General features: G+C 36.0%; 1 protein-coding gene across 1 annotated transcript in view; it reads left to right on the plus strand.

The window, feature by feature from the left end:
- Positions 1 to 23,584, plus strand: part of LRRIQ3 (leucine rich repeats and IQ motif containing 3) — a 192,351-nt gene that overhangs the window by 54,574 nt on the left and 114,193 nt on the right. The window contains exon 4 of the mRNA XM_064588976.1: positions 6,816 to 6,949. Coding sequence (XP_064445046.1) covers positions 6,816 to 6,949 — 134 coding nt within the window. The remainder of the gene's footprint in view (positions 1 to 6,815; positions 6,950 to 23,584) is intronic.

Raw genomic sequence — 23,584 nt, forward strand, 5'->3', positions numbered from 1 at the left:
GAATTCTTGGCTGAGACCTTTGTAATAAAATGCAAATTAACAAGAGAAAAACAAACAGAAGTTTACTAACATTTATCTCTCTCATTTATACATGGGAGATAGCCAGGGGAAAAATGAGTAACTCCTTGAGTTAGCTTAGAATTCATGTTTAAGTAGCATTAATCGGGAAAAGGGAGGGAGGATGTAGACCTCTTATGAGAAAAGAAATGATTTTTTAGAAAAGATAAATGGGTCCTTAGAAGAATGATGAGAGTTTGTGAGAAAGATCTGGATGCGGTACCCTCTCCTACTCTTATCTCCTAACCTCCTCTTTTGTGATAAAACTCTATCTCCCTTGTTGTTGAAACTCCTGGGGAGTGGATTTATGGCAGTTGAATGGCTTGTGAAGGATCTGGCTTTAGGTTAGATATGGGAAGTTTGGCATAAGCCTCTCCCTGACTTTGCTGTTTTTTAAGTGCCTACTACTCAAAATAATCCATATACCACTGGGGTACATTTTGGGGAGGCACGTCTTGAACTCTTACAATGATATTTTGGGATGGCGTATTTTGCTATCCTGAACACACACACACATACACCATGAGCCCAAGTGTGATGAACAAAGAAACATAAGGATTAAAGAAAATCACATCTATTCTGGAAACCAATAAAGGATAATATTTAAATAAAAAATTATTTCATACAAGTACTTTTAATCATAGTGAAGATTGTTTTTCGGATACAGTGAAGATGGGACTGAGTCAAAGGCAGAAACTAGCTCTGCCTAGCTTTATGCTATTATTCCTGATATGTATAAGCAAACAACATGAAGGAGAGGAGATTCTGCAGGTCCTTTTATTTGTCAAGGGTAATAGTGGAACAGTGGCAGATAGGACCATTGTTACAAGTCACAGAATAAATTTCATGGAAAGGCTTGTTAAAAAGCAAAATTCAACTGAATATATTCGAAGATCTAATTGGCTTTATTAAGTGACTCTTGAATCAGTTAGCATCCAATTTAGCAGGTAGACAGGAGCTCCAAGGAGGAGTTGTACAAAATGGAAAGTTTTTATAGGAAGTAGGGTAGGGCGAAGAAGTTATTAGCAAAAAGAAAGAAAGGATTGTTCCAGGCAAGTTCACCTTTCCATAGGTAGAAGAGCAGGCAGGGGATCTTATTAGGTAGTACCTCATCTTTCTCTGGAAGAGAAGGCCCATGTGACAGATTACCTCATTGGTGCTGACCAGAAAATTCCTGACTGGTTAAGTCTACATTTCTGGTGGAGGTTGAAGCTATAGGTTAGGTATTAAGCCCCAGTTCGGTGACTTGGCCTGGCATAAGTGATTATCTTGTGTCTGTGGTTTTCTTTTTAAACAAACCCTAGTACAGGCAGGGTAACAATGAATAAGCACACTGGTATGAGGCAGGACTCCTCTGTGATAGGGCAATCAGGAACTTCAGAAAGGACCTTAGTCTCAGCCACATAACTTAACCAGAGTAGTTGAAAACGTAATAGAAAACACAATATGAGAAGGCTGGCCATTGACAGAATGGCTTTAACAAATTGAGAATATATACATGAAAATGATGAGAAAAAAAAATAAAACATGGAGGTGAGTTCCAGGATATCTAGTATACATGAATAGGAATTTTAGTAGAGAAAATAAAGCAAATTAAGGAGAAAAAATAACCAAAGGAATAATTTTTTTTCAAATGTCATGGATCTTAGTATGGAGCAAAATCCCTGTGAAAGAACTACATATGTTTTCTTTAAAAATCTTTGAAGTTCACCTTTCTGGTCATAGAAGGAAAAAACAAAGTATACTTCAGATGAGATTTTTTAATATAAATCATTAGGCAAATTGAGGTGTTGGCAACTGTACAGCATGTGAGGCAGAGTGAAAAGCATTTGCAAAGGCACAGAGGTAGTGCTAGAGCTTGGCATAATCAACTGACAAGTAATTTAGTGTTATAGTTTAGAATACATGGTTGGGCATGTCAAATGATGCTGGAGACAAAAATAGGATAATTATGGCAAAGGATATTATGTGTGATACTAGGGAGAAAAGGCTTTATCTTGTAAGATCTTGGGGAAATATTTAACAATTTAGCATGATCCAATTTTCATACTAGAAAAATCATCATATATTCTGTAATTTTGGAGTGGAGGGAAATTAAATATAAAGAAATTAGGGTTAGGCCCAGTTTATAACTGATTTGTAAGGTAGAGGGTATAGTTTATAGGGAACAGATTGAAGAGATATTTGTTTGATAGAAATCAGTGAATTTATTGGATGGTAAAGGGAAGAGGGAAAGGAATGTGAATTTATTACTTAGATGACAAGGTGAAGAATAGTGTTAGTGACTACATATGTAATACAGTATGGGATATGGATTGGGGATATTTTCAAATGGGTGAGATAATTCAATTTTTTTTAAGATTTTATTATTTATTTTGAGAGTGAGAGCAAGGTGAAGGGCAAAGGGAGAGGGAAAGAGAGAATCTCAAGCTGACTCCATGCTGAGTGCAGAGCCCAATGCGGGGCTGGATTTCAACACTGAGGTCAGGACCTGAGCCAAAACCAAGAGTCAGAGGCTCAACAGACTGAGTCAACCAGGTGCCCCCCTCCTTTTTATAAGATTTATTTATTTATTTTAGAGAGAGCATGAAAGGGAGGGGCAGAGGGAGAGAAAGCCTTAAGCTGACTCTGCACTGAACATGGAGCTGGACTGCAGGGCTCAATCTCACAACCCTGAGATCATGACCTGAGCTGAAACCCAAGAGTCAGATGCTTAACTGACTATGCCACCCAAGTGCTTCAATTATTTCAGTTTTTGACAGGTAAGTAGAGAAATAGAATTGGAATTTTATTTTATAGATTTGTAATTTAAGAGATAATTCCTAATAGGAGATAGAATTGTGTGGATTATCAGCATATATGAGATAGTAAGATGTAGCAAAGAAGGTGATCATTTGAGGAGAATTAGCAGAGATGAAAAAGAAAAAAGCCTAAATTATACCAATATTTAAATAGTTAAATATTTTGAAAAAGAAAAGGAACCAGCAAAACAGACTGAGAAATAAAAATTTAAAAGGTAGAAAAATTAGAAGTATGATGTTACTGCAGCCAAGTAAGAGTTGAATTATAAAAATAGGTTGACAATGCCAAATCAAACTTGGAGACCAAATATCACAATGTATAAGTTACCATTACTTAGTGATTTAATAGTCAACTAATAATTGAATGCCAGTTACAGACCTGTAGTTTACTTAGTCCTAGAGATGTAGGATAAAGAAAGATTTGTTAAACTTAGTGAGTTTATGTTGCAAGTGGGAAAGATAGACCAGTAATTGTGTCATAGCATAAACTTGTCAAATAAAAGACAAATGAAGACTTAGGAGAGACTTTATTCAAAAGGATTATCACAAGGTAGGGAAAAGGGCCATTGCAATAGGGGGGATGCTCTAGTTGATCAGCAATCTTCAAACATCATTAAGGTTAGTCAGAAAAGGGTTTTTTTTCCTTGGGAAGAGTAAATAAGACTGGAAAGAACTGGTGTGGGTAAGTAGGATGAAGCGGAGTGGCATGATCTGACCATAGATCAGGGAATGTTTTATCTTGGGAGTTGCCTATCTCAGGAGGGACCATTAAAGGAGTTATATGGTGGCTCAGGGCCAAAGTTCAGGGGCCTAGGGGAAGGAGAGGATCTTAGCCAAAATTTGGTTAACAAGCATTTTGCTCCGATTGATCAGTGGGGACAAAGCAGTTTAATCATTAAAAGGCCAATGGGAATTTAGAGAGTCTGTGTCAGGTCCTTGTCATAGGTAAACTAGAGGGGCATCGATGGGTAATATCTAAGTAATATGGAGGAAGGGTGCTTCTTTGGAGTATACCATTTTCTGAAATGAAGGGGTGAGGAGATTTCTTAACCCTTCCTGTTTTCTAGGATCAAAGGTCTCAGGTAAAACTCAGGATTGTAAAGTATGACAAATGAGTGCTGCAAAGGATAATATTTTAGGATATTGAACTCAAATTAATGTCAAGAAAGCCTTCTTGGAGGAAAGAGTTGAATCTCCAAAAGACTAAGATAATGAGATAAATAATTGAGAAAAGCAGTCAAGAAACTGGAATGGTATCTGTAAAAAGCACTGAGGTTTGATTATCAGGCAATTTTCAGGGGTATAAGTGGCTGGATATTGCCATTGTGGAAAGTAGCTTATGTAGGGCGAAGGGAGATGAGATTGAGGTAAAAAGGGACTAGATCAAGAATTTTATGTTCCAAGTCAAGAAATGTGTAATTGATCTTTGAGTGATGTGTCCATGAAGTATATGAAGTAGGGATGCCATATGATCAGATATGCATTTTGGAAAGTTCACTCTAGCAATAGTGCATATTATGATTCAAAGGAAGTGGGGGGAATGGGGATTATATCAGATATCAGGACATTTTTAGCAAGTTAAGAAAGTGATAAAGACATGCAATAAAGCAATGGCAGAGATTAGAAGAAAATGGAGAAGTCAGACAGATATTGGGATATTGAATATACAGGATCTAGCAACATTTGGGTATAAAGAAGTGTAGGACAAAAGAGCTTAGGATGGTTCCAGGACTTCTGAGTTAAGTAACTATGGGCACTAGTACCATTTACTAAGAGCTTATGAGAAAACAGTTTAAGAAGGAAGATTCATGTTTGGGAAAGCTGAATTTAACTGGGTATCAGTTTGATCATATTGTTCTTTAGCTCAACAGAGAGAGTTCAGGCCTAAAGCTAGAAATCTGGGAATCATCAGCACATAGGTAAATATTGAAGCTATGAATTAGGTACAATCATCTGGAGAGTGTGTTCAAATTGAGAAGAGACAAATAGAATCCTTTCATTGTAACATTAGGCAGGGTATGAATAGGTATTTAAAAAGACCAGAAGGAAACAGGAGTTACAGGAAAACTAGGAGGAGTGGTTTATGGAAGCCAAGGGAAGTATTTGAAGGAGGAATATCCAATGTAAAATTATCAGACACTTTGGTAGGGGTAAAGTCCAGTAGATTGAGATATAGGAAAGGAGAAGGTAGGGACAGCAAATACGGAATTCTATCTCAATAATTTAGGCTCTTAATGAAAGTTAAATACAAAGGATGGAGGGTTGCGATAAGTGTGATTGTTTATATGGGTACATTTTAAAGCTGGTAAAGGCTACATTATATTAATGAGTAAAGGGATAGTGACAGTAGAAGATAATAGTGAAACAGAGAGAGATGGGACTTAACAGCAATGGAGTGCCTTTCTTGGACAGGAAGGGAAATATTTCTTGTTTTAAGATTGAATAGAGGGGCACCTGGGTAGCTCAGTCGTTGGGTGTCTGCGTTCAGCTCGGGTCATGGTCCTAGGGTCCTGGGATCAAGCCCCGCATGGGGCTCCCTGCTGGGCAGGAAGCCTGCTTCTCCCTCTTCCACTCCCCCTGCTTGTGTTCCCTCTCTCGCTGTCTCTCTCTCTGTCAAATAGATAAAATCTTAAAAAAAAAAAAAAAAGATTGAATAGAAGGCATTTCTACTCAGAATAGATAGGAATATAGTTAAATGGGAATATAGTTCAATTTAGGGATTGGAGGAGAGTTGTTTGATCGAGTTCAGACTTTATGACCCTGTTTGCTCTGTGAAGAGATGTTTGGGGAGTTCTAGGGAAAAGGCTTAAAGAGTATTGAGAACACTACTGAACACTTGCAATAGCTCCTGTTGGAAATGGAAGCAAGCCAGGGCCAAGTAAAGCATTTGCTAATTAGCAATGAGTGTTTGTAAATATAAATCTAAAGTAGCACTAATTTGCAAGGCTTTGTGATTTTTTTTTTTTTTCCTGGCAGTACATAGCTGATTGAGGGTATAGGCCGAAAAGGGACATGAAGTGATGGAGTTGGTAATTTTCAGGGTGGGTGCCTTACAAACAATATACATTTTAGGTTTTTAATGTATAATCCTTAATTCAAAACATAAGTAAAGTAGCTTTATTTCTTTTTTCTTTTTTTTTTTTTAGATTATTTATTTATTTATTTATTTGAGAGAGAGAGAATGAGAGACAGAGAGTATGAGAGGGAGGAGGGTCAGAGGGAGAAGCAGACTCGCTCCCGAGAAATCCTCCCGAGCAGGGAGCCCGATGCGGGACTCGATCCCGGGACTCCAGGATCATGACCTGAGCCGAAGGCAGTCGCTTAACCAACTGAGCCACCCAGGCGTCCCAAGTAGCTTTATTTCTAACCAGTCAAATGATCAGTGGGATGTAAGGAGTCTATGATCCCAAATCTAAAATTTTGCAGGAATAGATCTTAGAGATAATTTCTTTAAAGGCACTATAGAATATTTTTCTCCATGGGAATGAGCTGTATCCTAATAAAAGTGTCCAACATTGTAGTTAAGCTGCAACAAAATTTTGAACTACTGTAAATTATTCTGTGAATCCAACATATGTCAGTTTCCTATGGGAAACCACAGAATACTTTTAGAGTTTCATTGGGTACCTATTCATGCCACCACCTTTTAAAGATCAACATGATTATGGTCAAAGTTTTATATTTATGGTATCAGATTGGGAAAAGAATCTAGAATGAAGAAATTTATCATTATGGGTCTTGCATTTTGTGTAGAAAATTGAAATTATTTTGTGCTACTAATTCTTGATATTATGATCTAATGAAATAGATATGAAAATGTATTTATTATTTAACTATTATGCCTACAAGACACTTGTGAACATTTTAATGGTTTATATTATTAGACTAGCAATTTTAAAATGTTCCTTGGAAATACTTTCATGAAATATAAATATTAAATATATTTTCTTTATACAGGGATCAACCTATGATGATGAAATTAATAATATTAAGCATATTATTTCAAAAATTAATGAAATTCTGGCTCATAATTCACCAGTTTTGATAGTTCAGAGATGGATACGTGGTTTCTTAGTTCGGAAAAACATGAGGTATGTTTTCTTTTCTTTACTATTTGAATATTAAAAATAGATAAGAAAATTGGTGATAAGGCAAATTTCCAATAATATACATTTTTGTATTCTCTATCAAAATGGTATTTTATAGACTATTTAAACTAGTTTTAGGGAAAATACCACATACTCTATGGCAATATTATAATATTTAGCATAATTTAAATCAATGCTTTTATTTTTTATTTTAAATTCACCATATAAATAGCTAATCAATAAAGTTCTTATTAATCATTGTTTAATGCAGATAATTTTCTTTTACTAAACTTAAAAATATCAGTGAAAACATTGAATTTCTCTCATATAATGGGATGTAATAGAAATATAAGCTGTATCCCCATCAAAATACCATCCACTTTTTTCAAAGAAATGGAACAAATAATCCTAAAATTTGTATGGGACCAGAAAAGACCCCGCATAGCCAGAGGAATGTTGAAAAAGAAAAGCAAAGCCAGTGGCATCACAATTCTGGACTTTAAGCTCTATTACAAAGCTGTCATCAACAAGACAGTATGGTACTGGCACAAAAACAGACACATAGATCAATGGAACAGAATAGAGAGCCCAGAAATGGACCCTCAACTCTATGGTCAACTCATCTTTGACAAAGCAGGAAAGAATGTCCAATGGAACAAAGACAGTCTCTTCAACAAATGGTGTTGGGAAAATTGGATAGCCACATGCAGAAGAATGAAACTGGACCATTTCCTTACACCACACACAAAAATAGACTCCAAATGGTTGAAAGACCTCAATGTGAGACAGGAGTCCATCAAAATCCTAAAGGAGAACACAGGCAGCAACCTCTTTGACCTCAGCCAAAGCAACTTCTTCCTAGAAACATCGCCAAAGGCAAGGGAAGCAAGGGCAAAAATGAACTATTGGGACTTCATCAAGATAAAAAGCTTTTGCAAAGCAAAGGAAACAGTCAACAAAACCAAAAGACAACCGACAGAATGGGAGAAGATATTTGCAAATGACATATCAGATAAAGGGCTAGTATCCAAAATCTATAAAGAACTCATCAAACTCAACACCCAAAGAACAAAGAATCCAATCAAGAAATGGGCAGAAGACATGAACAGACATTTTCCCAAAGAAGACATCCAAATGGCCAACAGACACATGAAAAAGTGCTCAATATCGCTCGGCATCAGGGAAATCCAAATCAAAACCTCAATGAGATACCACCTCACACCAGTCAGAATGGCTAAAATTAACAAGTCAGGAAACGACAGATGTTGGCGGGGATGCAGAGAAAGGGGAACCCTCCTACACTGTTGGTGGGAATGCAAGCTAGTGCAGCCACTCTGGAAAACGGTATGGAGGTTCCTCAAAAAGTTGAAAATAGAGCTACCCTATGATCCAGCAATTGCACTACTGGGTATTTACCCCAAAGATACAAAAGTAGGGATCCAAAAGGATACGTGCACCCCGATGTTTATAGCAGCAATGTCCACAATAGCCAAACTGTGGAAAGAGCCAAGATGTCCATCGACAGATGAATGGATAAAGAAGAAGTGGTATATATATACAATGGAATATTATGCAGCCATCAAAAGGAATGAGATCTTGCCATTTGCAACGACGTGGATGGAACTGGAGGGTATTATGTTGAGCGAAATAAGTCAAACAGAGAAAGACATGTATCATATGACCTCACTGATATGAGGAATTCTTAATTGCAGGAAACAAACTGAGGGTTGCTGGAGTGGGGGCTGGGGTGGGAGGGATGGGGTGACTGGGTGATAGACACTGAGGAGGGTATGTGCTCTGGTAAGCATTGTGAATTGTGCAAGACTGTTGAATCTCAGATCTGTACCTCTGAAACAAATAATGCAATATATGTTAAGAAAAAAAAAAAAAGAAGAAGAAGGTAGGAGGAGGGGAAGAATGAAGGGGGGAAATCGGAGGGGTAGACGAACCATGAGAGACGATGGACTCTGAAAAACAAACTGAGGGTTCTAGAGGGGAGGGGGCTGGGAGGATGGGTTAGCCTGGTGATGGGTATTGAGGAGGGCACATTCTGCATGGAGCACTGGATGTTATGAACAAACAATGAATCATGGAACACTACATCAAAAACTAATGATGTAATGTATGGGGATTAACATAAGAATAAAAAAAATTTTAAAAAGAAATATAAGCTGTATACTATATAATGGGATACAGTAGAAATATAAATCACGAAATATGTGAAGATTACATATTTTGGGGGAATATGAAGATAATTTTGCTGAAATATCTGCTACTACATCAATCTACTTATCCTTTGGTTAGTTGTCTTTTCCTCTCTCTTTGTTTCCTGTATTCCTTTCCAATGGCTGGCATTTGCAAATAGAGAAAATTTATCTTGCAAGAATCTCTCAACATTGTAATTGGGGAGATAAGGTAGGATAACTCTGCCATCAACTTATTTGTATTAGTTGTGCCAAACATCAAACATGAAAAAAATGAATGAATATTCTCATATAGTATATTCTCCACTGCTAAATGGCAGAGTTCAGAAGACAGAAATGAGATTTGGCCCTGAAATATAGGTAGGATTAAATAGATCTAGAGTTGGGCAATGGGCATTCCCTGAGAAAGCAAGATTAGGAAGTTTCACTGAAATGATATTCAACATTCTGTGGTTAGGCCAAGAAAATGTTCTCTTGCATTAGCCTGCATGTGCTAAATCACAGATTGCAATAGCCCTGATAAAGAGAAGTGAGTAAGAGGGACAAGTAGCAAAACTGACCATAATATAGTACCTGCAACTTCTGAGGAAGAGACTTTTCTTGGCTTTTCTAACCAAGGTCAAAGTGAAAGAGAGAGTGGTCTCACAAGTTAGGGCACATAAAATGATTTGGAATAAAAGATGTGGGAAATTTTCAGGCAGTTACTGGACAGGTGTATATTTATTTAAAATATTATTTCTATCTCATATGTTCCATTTAAATTTAGTATGTATTTTACATGAAATAAACATCTAATTAAAGGGACTTGTCTTTAGTTTATGCCCTTGAGATTGAGTTTTTCTCTTAGAATCAAGATTTCTTCTAATATTCATGTAACATGAGATAAGAACCTTATGCTTGGAAATAATTTCTGAAAATTTAGCATGAGTGAACAGAATTTGAATGAGCTTTGTGGAAAGAGACATCAGTAATAATAATTGATTACAGTGGTTCAAGGCAGACTGATTTGAATTATTTTTTTCTTTAAAATGCTGTTCCATTAGACCCATTACTTAACTGCTCTGAGCCCGACTTTCCTCATATGTTGAATGGTAGAGAGCAGGGGCTAATAGCAGGACTTATTTCACTCTTTGCTTGTGGGAATTAAAATCATGAATATAAAGCATAGCACATTCTTATTAGCTGCTATATTTTAAATATCGTTATTATTGTTATAACTCATTTTGTCTGCATTATTTGACTCCATGGGAAACATACTCTTTTTTTTTTTTTTGATTCTTGTTAACTTCTAATTACATTTGCAACAGCATACACATAGTAATCTTTCAAAAATATAAATCTAATTTTATTCAACAACTTAAAATCCTCCAATTACTCCCAGTTTGCTTAGGACAAATGGCTGGGATATTTGCCCCTACATTGTTCATAACATACTGTCATCATCATGAGCACTTATACCATGCTGTATTACAGTTGTCTGTATAATTATCTCTATCTCCAGATGTACTGTACATTCTCTATCTCTAGTATATAACAGAGTGCTTGACATATGTTAGGTGCTCAAAACATAGTTTGCTCAGTTAATAAATACATAAATAAATTGTGGAAGCTAGAATCAGAAAAGTATGTCTGGATTCATCTATGGAAAAGTGAAAACTAGAAAGGAACTGGGCAGCATATAAAGCTGCTCTGAGAGTGTCTATGGATTCCCCCAACCTAAAAGTACAAATGATTAGTCCTTTCATATGTCTGTTTCCAACCATGAGAAGTATCTCCCCACACCCAAATACTTTGCACCATGCTTGAAAACTGTTCGCTTAAACTGCTTGAAATTTTATATACAGACTTGAGATATCATATATTGCCTAAATTTAGAAAACTGTTAGGATTAATGTTATTATTTTTTAAAGTGATGGTACTTCTAATATAGATGAAACAGTACAAGGGAGGTACACTTTTTAATTTTTTAAAAAATCTTAATTCCAGTATAATTAACATTGTTAATTATAATTAATTATAATTAACAGTGTTAAGTCAGTTTCAGGTGCACAACATAGTGATTCAACCATTCTACAAATTACGCATTGCTTATAAGTGTACTCTTAATCCCCTTCACTTATTTCACCCATCCACTCAACTCCCCTCTGGTAACCATCAGTTTGTTCTCTATATTAAGAGTCTGTTTCTTGATTTGTCTCTTTTATTCTTTGTTTTGTTTCTTAAATTCTACATACCAGTGAAATCATATGGTATTTGTCTTTCTCTGACTGACTTATTTCACTTAGCATTATGCCTTCTAGATCCATCCATGTTGTAGATGGCAAGATTTCGTTCTTTTTTATGGATGAGTAATTGTGTGTGTGTGTGTGTGTGTGTGTGTGTGTGTGTGGTGTTTATACACGCACCACTTTTACTTTATCCATTCATTTATCAGTAGACACTTGGGTTGCTTTCATAATTTGGCTAGGGATGCATATGTCTTTTCAGATTAGTGGTTTCATACTCTTTGGGTAAATACCCAGTAGTGCGATTACTGGATCACATGGTAATTCTAATTTTAATTTTTTGAGGAACCTCCAAGCTGTTTTCCACAGTGGCTGCACTAGTTTGCATTCCCACCAACAGTGCATGAGGGTTCTTTTTTCTCCACATCTTCACCAACACTTGTTTCTTGTGTTTTTGATTTTAGCCATTCTGACAGGTTTGAGGTGATATTTCATTGTAGTTTTTATTTGCATTTTCCTGATGATAAGTGATGTTGAGCATCTTTTCATGTGTCTGTTGGCCATCTGTATGTCTTTTTTGGAGAAATGTCTGTTCATATCTTCCGCCCATTTTTAATTGGATTATTTGTTTTTTTGGTGTTGAATTTTATAAGTTCTTTACATATTTTGGATAATGAACCTTTACTGGATATGTCACTTGCAAATATCTTCTCCCATTCAGCAGATTGTCTTTTAGTTTTGTGGATGGTTTCCTTTGCTGTGTAGAAGACTTTTATTTTGATGAAGTCCCAAGAGTTTATTTTTGCTTTTGTTTCCCTTGCCTCAGGAGACAGATTTAGAAAAATGTTTCTGTGGCCAATGTTAGAGATACTGCTGCCTATGCTCTCTTCTAAGATTTTTATGGTTGCAGGTCTCACATTTAGGTCTTTAGTTTTCAGTTTATTTTTGTGTCTGGTGTAAGAAAGTGGTCCAGTTTCATTCTTTTACATGTAACTGTCCAATTTTCCCAGCACCATTTGTTGAAGAGGCTGTCTTTTTCCCATTGCATATCTGCATTACTGCTTTGTTGAAAATTAATTGACCATATAATTGTGGGCTTATTTCTGAGATATTCATTCTATTCCATTGATCCCTGTGTCTATTTCTGTGTCAGTACTATCCTGTTTTGATTAGTACAACTTTGTAGTGTATCTTGAAATCTGAGACTGTGATTCTTCCAGTATTGTTCTTCTTTTTCAAGATTGCTCTGGCTATTTGGGGTCTTCTGTGGTTCCATACAAATTTTAGGGTTGTTTGTTTTAGTTCTGTGAAAAATACTGTTGGTATTTTGATAGGGATTGCATTAAATCCATAAATTAGTTTGGGTAGTATGGACATTTTAACAATATTTGTTTCCCCAATCCGTGGGTATGGATTATCTTTCCATTTGTTTGTATCATCTTCAATTTCTTTTGTCAGCATTTTACAGTTTTCAGAGTACTGGTCTTTTACCTCAAGTTTATTGCTGGATATATTATTATTTTTGGTGCAATTTTAAGTGATACTGTTTTCTTAATTTCTCATTCTATACTGCATTATTAGTGTATAGAATGCAGTGGATTTCTGTATATTGATTTTGTGTCCTGTGACCTTACTGAATTTATTCATCAGTTCTAGTAGTCTTTAATCTAATTTTTGGTGGTCTTTAGGGTTTTCTATATATAATATCATGCTATCTGTGAATAGTGAAAGTTTTACCTCTTTCTTACCAATTTGGAGGGCTTTTATTTAGTTTTCTTGTTTCTTGTTTGATTCAACTATGTTGAATTAAAGTGGTGAGAGTGACATCCTTGTCTTGTTCCTGATCTTAGGAGGAAATCTGTCAGTTTATCACCATTCAGTATAATGTTAGCTGTGGGTTTTTCTTTTATGGCATTTATTATGTTGAGGTATATTCTCTCTAAACCTACTTTGTTGAGGGTTTTTATCATGAATGGATGTTATATATAAACCTAAATACCTAGTGGATCCTTTTCCATCCCTTCACTTCTAATCTGCCTGTGTCTATAGGTCTAAAATGATATAGATGTGAACACATGGATGGGACTTTTTTATCCATTCTGTCGCCCTGTTTCTTTTGATTGGAGTATTTAGTCCATTTACATTCAAAGTAATTTTTGATAGGTATGTACTTATTGTCATTCTGTTACTTGTTACACTGTTGTTTTTGTAGTTCTTCTCTGTTCCTTTCTTCTCTTCCTCTCTTATCTTAGTTGGTTGGCTTTCTTAGTGATGATTCTGGATTCCTTTGTCTTTATTTTTTGCATATCTATTACCAGTTTTTGATTTGTAGTTACCATTAGGTTTATATGTAACATCTTATGCATATAGCAGGGTATGTTAAGTTGATGGTTACTTAAGTTTGAACCCATTCTAAAAGGACTAAATTTGGGATGCCTGGATGGCTCAGTCGGTTAAGTGGATGCCTTCAGCTCGGTCATGATCCCAGGGTTCTGGGATTGAGTCCCGCATCGGGCTCCCTGCTCAGTGGAGAGCCTGCTTCTCCCTCTTCCTCTGCCTGCCTCTCTGCCTACTTGTGCTCTCTCTCTCTCTGCCAAATAAATAAATAAAATCTTAAAAAAAAAAAATAAAAGGACTAAATTTTTGCTCCTCCCCACTCCAACTTTTAATGTATATGTTGTCTTACTTTACATCCTTTTATTTTGTGAACCCCTTGACTGATTTTTATAGATGGAGTTAATTTTACTGCTTTTGTGCTTCCTACTTTTCTTACTCCTGCTTATGGTCTTTCCTTTCCACTCAAAGAGTGCCCTTTAACATTTCATATAAGGCTGTTTAGTGGTGATGAATTTAACTTTTGTTTGCCTGAGATACTCTTTATCTCTCTTTCTATTTTGAATGATAGCCTTCCTGGATAGAGTATTCGTTGTTGCAGATTTTTTTTTCTTTCATGTGACTCTATTCTGGCCTGCAAAATTTTTGCTGAAAAAAAGGCTAATAGCCTTATGGGATTTCCTTTGTATGTAACTATTTTTTTTCTCTTGCTACTTTTAAAATTCTGTCTTTATTGCTACTTTTTGCCACTTTAATTACTATATATGAACCTCTTTGAGTTGATTTTGTTGGGGGCTGTCTGTGCCTCCTGGATGTGGATTTCTGTTTCCTTCTCCAGATTTGGGAAGTTTTCAGCTATTTCTTCAAATAAATTTTCTACCCCCTTTTCTTTATCTTCTCCTTCTGGGATCCCTATAATGTGAATGTTATTATACTTGTTGGTGTTGCTGAATTCCCTTAGTTTATTTTAATTTTTTATTATTTTTCCCTCTCTCCTGTTCAGCTTGTTGGCTTTCCATTACTCTGTCCTCCAAGTTGCTGATCCTTTCCTCTGCTTCCCCTAGTCCAGTATTTCTTCCATGTAGTGTATTTTTAATTTCAGTTACTGAGTTCTTCATTTCTGATTAGTTCTTTTTTTGTTTGTTTGTTTTCTCTTTATTGAGGGTCTCACTGAGGTCCTCCACTCTCTTCTCAAGTCCAGTGAGTATCTTTTATGACCATTACTTTAAATTCTCTATTAAGAATATTGCTTACCTCCATTTCATTTAGCTCTTCTACTGTGATTTGTCCCGTTCTTTCATTTGGGTCATATTCCTTTATCTCCTCATTTCCTCTAACCCTCTGTGTCTATTTCTATGTGTTAGGAAAGTCAGCCACATCTCCTGGTTTTGAAAGTAGAGGCTTTATGAAGAAGAGGTCCTATAGTACTCTCCAGTGCAATGTCCCCTGTTCTCTAGAACTTGGAACTTCCAGAATGTCTCCTATGCGTGTTGTATGCATCCTACTGTTGTGTCTGACCCTCATTTGCCTTCAGTTCAGTTATCTGCAAAGGCTCTGTTTGCCTGTTTGGGGCAGGATTTGGTCCCTGTGTTGTTTGGGCCAGTCTGAGGCCATCTAGGGCTTGAGTTGAGTCAGACCAGGGATTTGCCAGAGCTGTGCGAGCACTGAACTGCAGGGCACTTTCCCTGTGTTGTCCCCTGAGAAGCTTCCATTGGTGAGTGGAGCCTGCAGTCAGACCAGATGTCTGCTCCCAGCCCACTGCTGAGGATGTAGTCGAATTGGTGTGTGTGGTTTTCTTCCCCTCTCCCTGAGGCAGGAGTCACTTTAAGGTAGTGCTAACCCCTGTCAGGTTTGCTTGCCACAGTTGTGGCACTGCTTTGAGTACTTTTGCCAAGGGTGTCTTGGATATAGAGGGTCTGCAGGAGAGTGTGGGGGTGAAATATGCAGTGTTAGCAAGGTCCCAGCTAGTCTGCTTTGGGAGGGGACCTACAGCCTCCTCAGAAAATTCCTTCAGGGGTGGGTCTGCAGAAGAGTGCCGGGGCAGAGCACACTGTTAGCAAGCTAGGTGGAAAGTGTTCAGGCTGCATTGGTTCTCACAAGTGTCCCTGTATCTAGAGTGTGGAGTGGGAAAGGGAAATGGTGGCATCCCTCCCTTGCTTGTATTGCCCTGCATGTCAGTTTGGCTCCCAAGCACATCTGTTCCCTTCCTACCCTCTCCTATGTAGCCACTTCTCTACATTTAGCTGTAGAGAGTTTGTTCTGCCAATCTTTAGGTTGTTTTCTGGGTTATTTATATTAATACGGGTGTTTTCTTGATGTGCATGGGATGAGGTGAACCTAGGATCCTCTTACTTCACCATCTTCCCCAGAAGTCTCAGGGAGGTACATTTTTATTCTTAGAATGAAATGTTATGATCAGGTTGGAAGCCTATTAAATCTAAGTAAGGGCAGCTATATTGAGGTAATAGGGAGGATTATTGGCTGCATCAGGGGGATGTAAAAAAGATAAAATAATGGAAAAAATAGGAAACACTTAATGAATGTGTAGTATATGTAAAGTACTGTATTGCATACTTCAGTCCACTTTATATCATTTAATACAGCAGAGCTTTTAAATTTGTCCTGTATTTTCTATTTTATAGATGAAGCATTAAGAATTTAAACTTGGTTGAGAGGTTAGGATATGTATCCAATGACAGACAGTTGTTATGTGTTGGATATTTGTGGTTAGTTGTAGAGAAATGAAACTGTGTGTGGAAATTTGCAAATGTCAAGCTCTGTTGTTTAACATATCCCAAATTCTGTGTTCTTCTTATTTTTCTTCCTATAATATTTTCTTAAGAGACCTAGTCTTTTTAGTAGGGAATTGTGTTTGGAGACCAGTATCTGGGAATTGGATGTGTTCATTGCTACTAGAGTGTCATGGTTCCTAGGCCATTTTGGCAGAATGGATATAAAATGGTTTATTTTTTATATCATGAATTCATGTTGATACCTTTAATGCTAATCCAACACAGGTGGTTCTGCACTGCCTTTCTTCATTCTACATTGTACTTCACTTCTTCTACCATGTGAATTTTTGTTGCCAACATTATCAATAATTTTACTCATTAGCTTAATTCTAATAGACACAAAATAGTTTAGAATTGCTATACATAAACTACTATCAACTGCAAGCATATTTAATAAAGTTAAAATTTGTTTTTTTGTTTTTAGGTTGGAGATATGTATTTATTTATTTATTTATTTTTATTTTTTAAAGATTTCATTTATTTATTTGAGACAGAGAATGAGAGAGACAGAGAGCACATGAGAGGGGGGAGGGTCAGAGGGAGAAGCAGGCTCCCTGCCGAGCAGGGAGCCCGATGCGGGACTCCATCCAGGGACTCCAGGATCATGACCTGAGCCGAAGGCAGTCGCTTAACCAACTGAGCCACCCAGGCGCCCTGGAGATATGTATTTAAAATAATTGTTGAATAGATACTTAGTGTTATCATAGTGTATTATTAGTTCCTTTTCTAATGACTTTATTTCTTTTTAATTTTAAAATATCTATTTTCATCTTCTTTTTCTCTTAGGGCATTTTCTGTTCTGTTCATTATGCTCCTTCCAGTTTAACATTTATTTCTAAAATGAGTTTTAAAATTCTGGTTCTTTTCTGAGTCCCATCATTGCATTTCTAAACTTATCTACTTCTAGTTCATGTGGTCTTGTATGCCTTTTATCATTTTCTTGATACCTTTTAGTTCATTTTTTTAAAATAAGACTTTATTTTTGAGCAGTTTAAATTATTCATCAATATTAAATAGTACGTATAGAGATTTCTAATATACTCCCAGCCTCTACCCATTTATAGCCTCTTCCATTACAAACATTCCCCACCAGAGTGGTACTTTTGTTAAAGTTGATGAACTTACATTGACACATAGTGATTACCCAAAGTCTATAGTTTATATTATAGTACACTCTTTGTGTTATGTATTCTATGGGTTGGACACATGTATAATGGCATGTATCATCATTGTTCACTTATATAGTACATTTTTTCTGCCTCCAAAAGTCCTCTGTACTCTGCCTATTTATTCCTCTTCCCATCTCTAACCCCTGGCAACCACTAATTTTTTATTGTCTCCATAGTTTTACCTATTCCAGAATATCTATAGTTGCAATCATACACTATGTAGATATTTCAAATTGACTTCTTTCACTTAGTGACATGCATTTAAGGTTTCTCCATGTATTTTCATTACTTAATAAACTCATTTGTTTTTAGAACTGAATAATATTCCATTGTCTGGATATACCTCTTTCTTTATCCAGTCCCCTTCTGGAGAACATCTTGGTTACTTCCAATTTTGACAACTATGAATAAAGCTGCTATAAACATCCATGTGCAGGTTTTTGTGTGGACCTAAGTTTTCAACACCTTTGGATAAATACCAAGGAGCATGATTGCAGGATTGTATACTAGGGGTTTGTTTAGTTTTATAAGAAACTGCCAAACTGTTTTCCAAAGTGGCTGTACCATTTTGAATACCCACCAGCAACGAATGAGAATTTCTGATGCCTCACTTCCTCTCCATCATTTGGTGTTATCATTGTTACAGATTTTGGCTATTCTAATAGATGTATAGTGGTATCTTCTTGTTATTTTAATTTGCATTTTACTGATTTGTATATGATGTAGAACATTTTTTCATATGTTTATTTTCCATCTGTATACCTTCTTTGGTGAGGTATCTCTTAACATATCTGGCCCTTTTTAAAACTACATTCTTATTGTTGAATTTTAAGAATTCTTTGCTAATTTTGGAAACAGTCCTTTATCAGGTATGTCTTTTGCAAATAGTTTCTCCTAGTCTGTAACTTGTCTTCTCATTCTCTTGTCTTTGTCTTTTGCAGAGCAGAAATTTTTAACAAGCTTATCAATTTATTCTTTCATGGATTGTGTCTTTGGTGTCTTAGCTAAAAAGGCATTGCCATACCCAAGGTCATCTAGGTTTTCTCCACTGTTATATCTAGTAAGAGTTTTATAGTTTTGCATTTTACGTTCAGGTTATAGATCCATTTTGAGTTATATTCCTCAAAACTTCAAATAAGGTTTGTACTAGATTCATTTATTTATTTTTTGCAAACGGATGTTCCAGCATCATTTCTTAAAAAGGCTATCTTTGTTCCATTGTATTGCCTTTGCTCCTTTGTCAAAGATTAGTTGACTGTATTTATGTATGTCTATTTCTGAGCACTCTATTCTGTTCCATTGATTTATTTATTTGTTCTTTTCCTGTCTTGATTACTGTAGCTTTATAGTAGTCTTGAAATTGGATAGTGTTGGTCCTTTAATTTTGTTCTTCAACATTGTGTTACTGAGTCTGGGTTTTCTGCCTGTCAGTGGAAACTTTAGAATCAGTTTTTAGATATCCACAAAATAATCTTCTGGGATTTTGATTGAGTTTGCATTGAATCTATAGATAAGTTAGGATGAACTGAAATCTTGACAATAGTGAATTTTCCTATGTATAAAACATTAAATCTCTCATTTATTTATTTTCTTCTTTGATTTTGTTCATCAGAAGATTGTATGTAGTTTTCCTCAAATAGATCTTGTACCTATTTGTTAGATTTGAACTGAAATATTTCATTTTCATGGGTGCTAATGTATAATATTTTGCTTTACTTTTTCATTGTTGGTATATCAGAAGGTGAATGAGTTTTGTGCATTAAGCTTATATCTTTCAACCTTGCTATAATTGCTTGTTAGTGTCAGGAGGGTGTTTTTTTTGTTTTTGTTTGTTTGTTTTGTCAATTCTTTCAGGTTTTCTACATAGGCCATCATTTGGAAACAGAGGCATTTTTTTCCTTCTTCCTCAATCTGTATACCTTCAATTTTCTTTTCTTGTCTTGTTGCATTAGCTAGAACTTCCAGTACAAATGTTGAAAAGGAGTGGTGAGAGGACATCCTTGCCTTAGACTTCATCTTAGTGGGAAAACTTCTAGTTTTGTACTTTTAAGTATGATATTAGCTATAAAGTAGATATTGTTTATTTTTTTTAAAGATTTTATTTGTTTATTAGAGAGAGAGAGACAGGAGAGAGGGAACACAAGCAGGGGGAGTGGGAGAGGGAGAAGCAGGCTTCTCACTGAGCAGGGAGCCTGATGTGGGGCTCGATCCCAGGACCCTGGGATCATGACCTGAGCCAAAGGCAGATGCTTAACGACTGAGCCACCCAGGCACCCGGTAGATATTGTTTATTAAGTTGAGGGATTTCTTCTTTATTCCTAGTTTTCTGTGAATTTTTAGCCTGAAGAGGTGTTGAATTTTGTTCAATGTTTTTTCTGCATCTGTTGATTAGGGTCGTGTAACTTTTCTTTTCCCTTCCTTCCCCTTCCCTTCCCTTCCTTTCCTTTTCCCTGTTCCCTTCCTCTTCCTCTTTCTATTAATTTGATGATAAAAAATGAAAAAGAAGACATTGCTGCAGGCCCACAGACATTCAAGAGTTACAATGAACAACTTTATGCCAAATAATTTGGGTGAAGTGGACAAATTTCTTGATGAAATACAATTTTCACATTGACACAAGAAGAAATAAAAATGCTGAATAGTCCTATATACATTAAAGAAATTGAATACATGATTAAAGTTCTTGCCCAAAAGAGACTTTAGTTCTAGGTAACTTTACTGGTGAATTGCTGTGTACATTTAAAGAATATTATATACCATCTTATGCAAGTTTTCTAGAGAGTTAGAGACAATACTTTCCATGATGTTTTGAGAGGTCAATATAGCATTAATACCAAAACCTGACAAGGACATTACAAGAAAGGTAATGGTAGGCCATTCTTGTGAATATACATGTAAAAATCTTAAATGAAATATTAGAAAATCATATCTAGTGATATATAGAAGGTAATACTCTATAGCCAACATAGGTTTATTCCTAGAATACAAGATTAGTTTAACAGTAGAAAATTAATCACATTAACAGAATATGGGGGTACACCTCAGGCATTCCTCACTTTGCCCAGCATTATGTTAACTGAAATTTGTACATATTTTTAACAGATAACCTTATTTGAGCAAATTATTTTGCAAGGTTCCAAGGTAACTGAGATTTTATCTCATTTGAACTTGTATCACTTGTGATAGTCAGAATTCCAAGATGGCTTATATGACATTTGCTCCCTGGTATTACTCCCATGATTATGTCATATTATCTGGCAAAAGGTATTTTACAGATGTCCTTAAGGTTTCTTACTAATCAGTTGGCTTTAATATAGATTATATAAGTGGGTCTAACCTAATCAAATGAGCACTTTAGAAACAGAGTTTTCTCTGGCTAGTAGTGGAACAGGGTATCAGAGAAAGTTGAAGCACAAAAAGGATTTGATGCACTGTTGCTGGTTTGAATACAGAGATCACATGCAAAGGACCTGGGAGTAACCTTTATTAGCTAGGAGTGACCCTTCACCAATAATCAGCAAGAAAATGGTGACTTCAGTCCTATGTAAGAAATTGGGTTCCACCAACTACCTGAATCAGCTTAGAAGCAGACTTTTTTCCTTAAGTGTCCTGAAAAGAGCCCAGACCAGCCACTAAGTTGTGGAATTTATTACTTAGCAATATAAAATAATATATGATAGAATTGTACAAAGTGAGGCTATAGCTCTGGTATGCATTAGGTTTCATTTACATAGAACCTTGTAAAATGAGGACTGCCTGTATACAAATCTTCTCAATGTTTGCACAAGAATCAGTTGATCAAATTCAACACTCATTTAAGGTGAGAAGGACACTTCCTTAATCTAATAATAGGTATCTTTTAACACATTTGTTAGCACTTAATAGTGAAATATTGGAATTATTCCCCCTGAGATCAGGAACAAAAAAGGATGTCAACTGTTAGCATTTTCATTTAACATTGTGATGGTGGACATGTTTTTCTTAACATGTAATGGTGAAACAAAGTGACAAAAAAAGGAAGTTAAAAGATTAGGAAGGAACAAATAAAATTTTAATTTCCTACAGATGTCATGTTTGTGAATGTGTAAGCTAGTAAAGTCATAATACAAAAATCAATGGTACTTATATAAACACAATAAAAATTTGAAAATGAAATTAAAGATACCATTTATAATAGTATAAAAAGCCACCATTTGTTCATTTGCTCTTCAAGAGGCAGACACAAAAACAAGATACGTACAAGAAATTTATTTGGAGAAATATCTTAAAAGGAGTAGGAATGGATGAGAATAGATATGAACCTGACACCCAGGAATGGAAAGAGAGAAGGGGCTGGATAGGAAGCAATTCAGCAACACAACTCTGAAAAAAGTCTAAGCCAGACCAGTGGGGAATCCCTGAATAGAAGGTAAATATTAGAGGAATTGTGTATGAGGCAGAAATTGGCCAGCACTATTACAATACCCTGATGTTCTCAGGCATTGACTGGGATAGCCTTGCAGAAAAAGTCAGCGGAACCAAAGAAGTGGAACCTTGGGCTGTCAGTCAGTTGTGCTCCCCATAGTGCATCCTCTTCAAGGAGGTGTGAGCACTGTACTTCCATGGCTATACTTTTTTATTTTATTTTTTTCTTCCATGGCTATCTTAGATCACATACTAAGGATACATGTAAGGAAAGATATGAATTACCTCTAAAAAGAAAACTACCAAGCATTAATGATAGAACAAGATCAAAATAAATATAAGGATATATCATTTTCATTGTACTGAATGAATCAATGTAGTAAAGATGTCAGTTCTTTCCTAATTGATCTATATTTACAGTGTATTCCTAATGAAAATTCTAGGAGTTTTTCTTCAAGAACACATACTTTGAAAAATTATATTAATTTGGTACTTCAGTTTTCCTCTACTCATTCTCAAAATCCCACTAAACCTGATATTAAGAAGACTTAGAAAGGTGGAGGTTAAGAGGCAAAGAGAAAGAGAACAACAAAATTTTGAAAACTAGAAAGCAGGTGGGTGTCTGTAATAACTTTGTAGACCTTAGAAACCTTTAGCTTAGAGATCTTGAAACTATGGCCTGCAGGATGATTGCCTGTTTTTATAAATAAATTTTATTGGGGCACAGCCACACCCATTCCTTTATGCATTGGCTATCATCGTTTGGTGCTACAATGATAAAACTAAGTAGTTGGGAAAGATCATACTGCTCAGGAATCTAAGATATTCACTATCTAACTCTTTAAGAAAAAGTTTGCCAACCTCTGCTATATAGCCTATCCTGATAGGAGCCCGAGAGTAAGGCTGATTCATACTGCAGAACCCAGAAATTATTGGGAATTAAAGATGCTAAGAACCTCTATAAGTGGAGCCATAAGTGATGCTGCAAATAAGAACATTTATTGAATCTCAGTTTTAGAATCAATTAAATTCTTCTACCCAAATCCTGAACTGCTGGGCAGCTGACACTCTCTTCTCCATTTAGTCCCTCCTCTCCACTTGTTCTCTAGAGAGATTAGATTAAGAAATCCTTATCCTAGGGGCCAGGGAGTACTTATGGTGGGGCTGTATTATAACAATATTGTAGGAATTTGTTAAAATTTTGTGAGAGTTCCAGTTGCCTTCTCTACCAAATAGTAATAAGGCTTTTACCCTCCAGTAAGGAGATTAGATACTTCTTTCGGGAGAAACTCCATCTCAAGAGAAAAGCTTGACAGTTGGGACTCTTCCAGTTAAACAACAATCCGATCCCCCACATAAAAGGTTAGTTGAGAGCTTGTTTGGAGGTTCTAGCAGGGGAACACAGCTACTCATACACCCTTGACTAAAAAATGGTCCTCCTCTATTGGAGAAAATCATCCTCCACCATGCATATAGCTTTGGGAGGGATGCACATGGAGCAGTATGGGAG

Source organism: Mirounga angustirostris, unplaced genomic scaffold (genome assembly GCF_029215605.1).
Source record: "Mirounga angustirostris isolate CCGP_5_RB_7025 unplaced genomic scaffold, mMirAng1.0.hap1 SCAF_4, whole genome shotgun sequence".
Classification (NCBI taxonomy): domain Eukaryota; kingdom Metazoa; phylum Chordata; class Mammalia; order Carnivora; family Phocidae; genus Mirounga; species Mirounga angustirostris.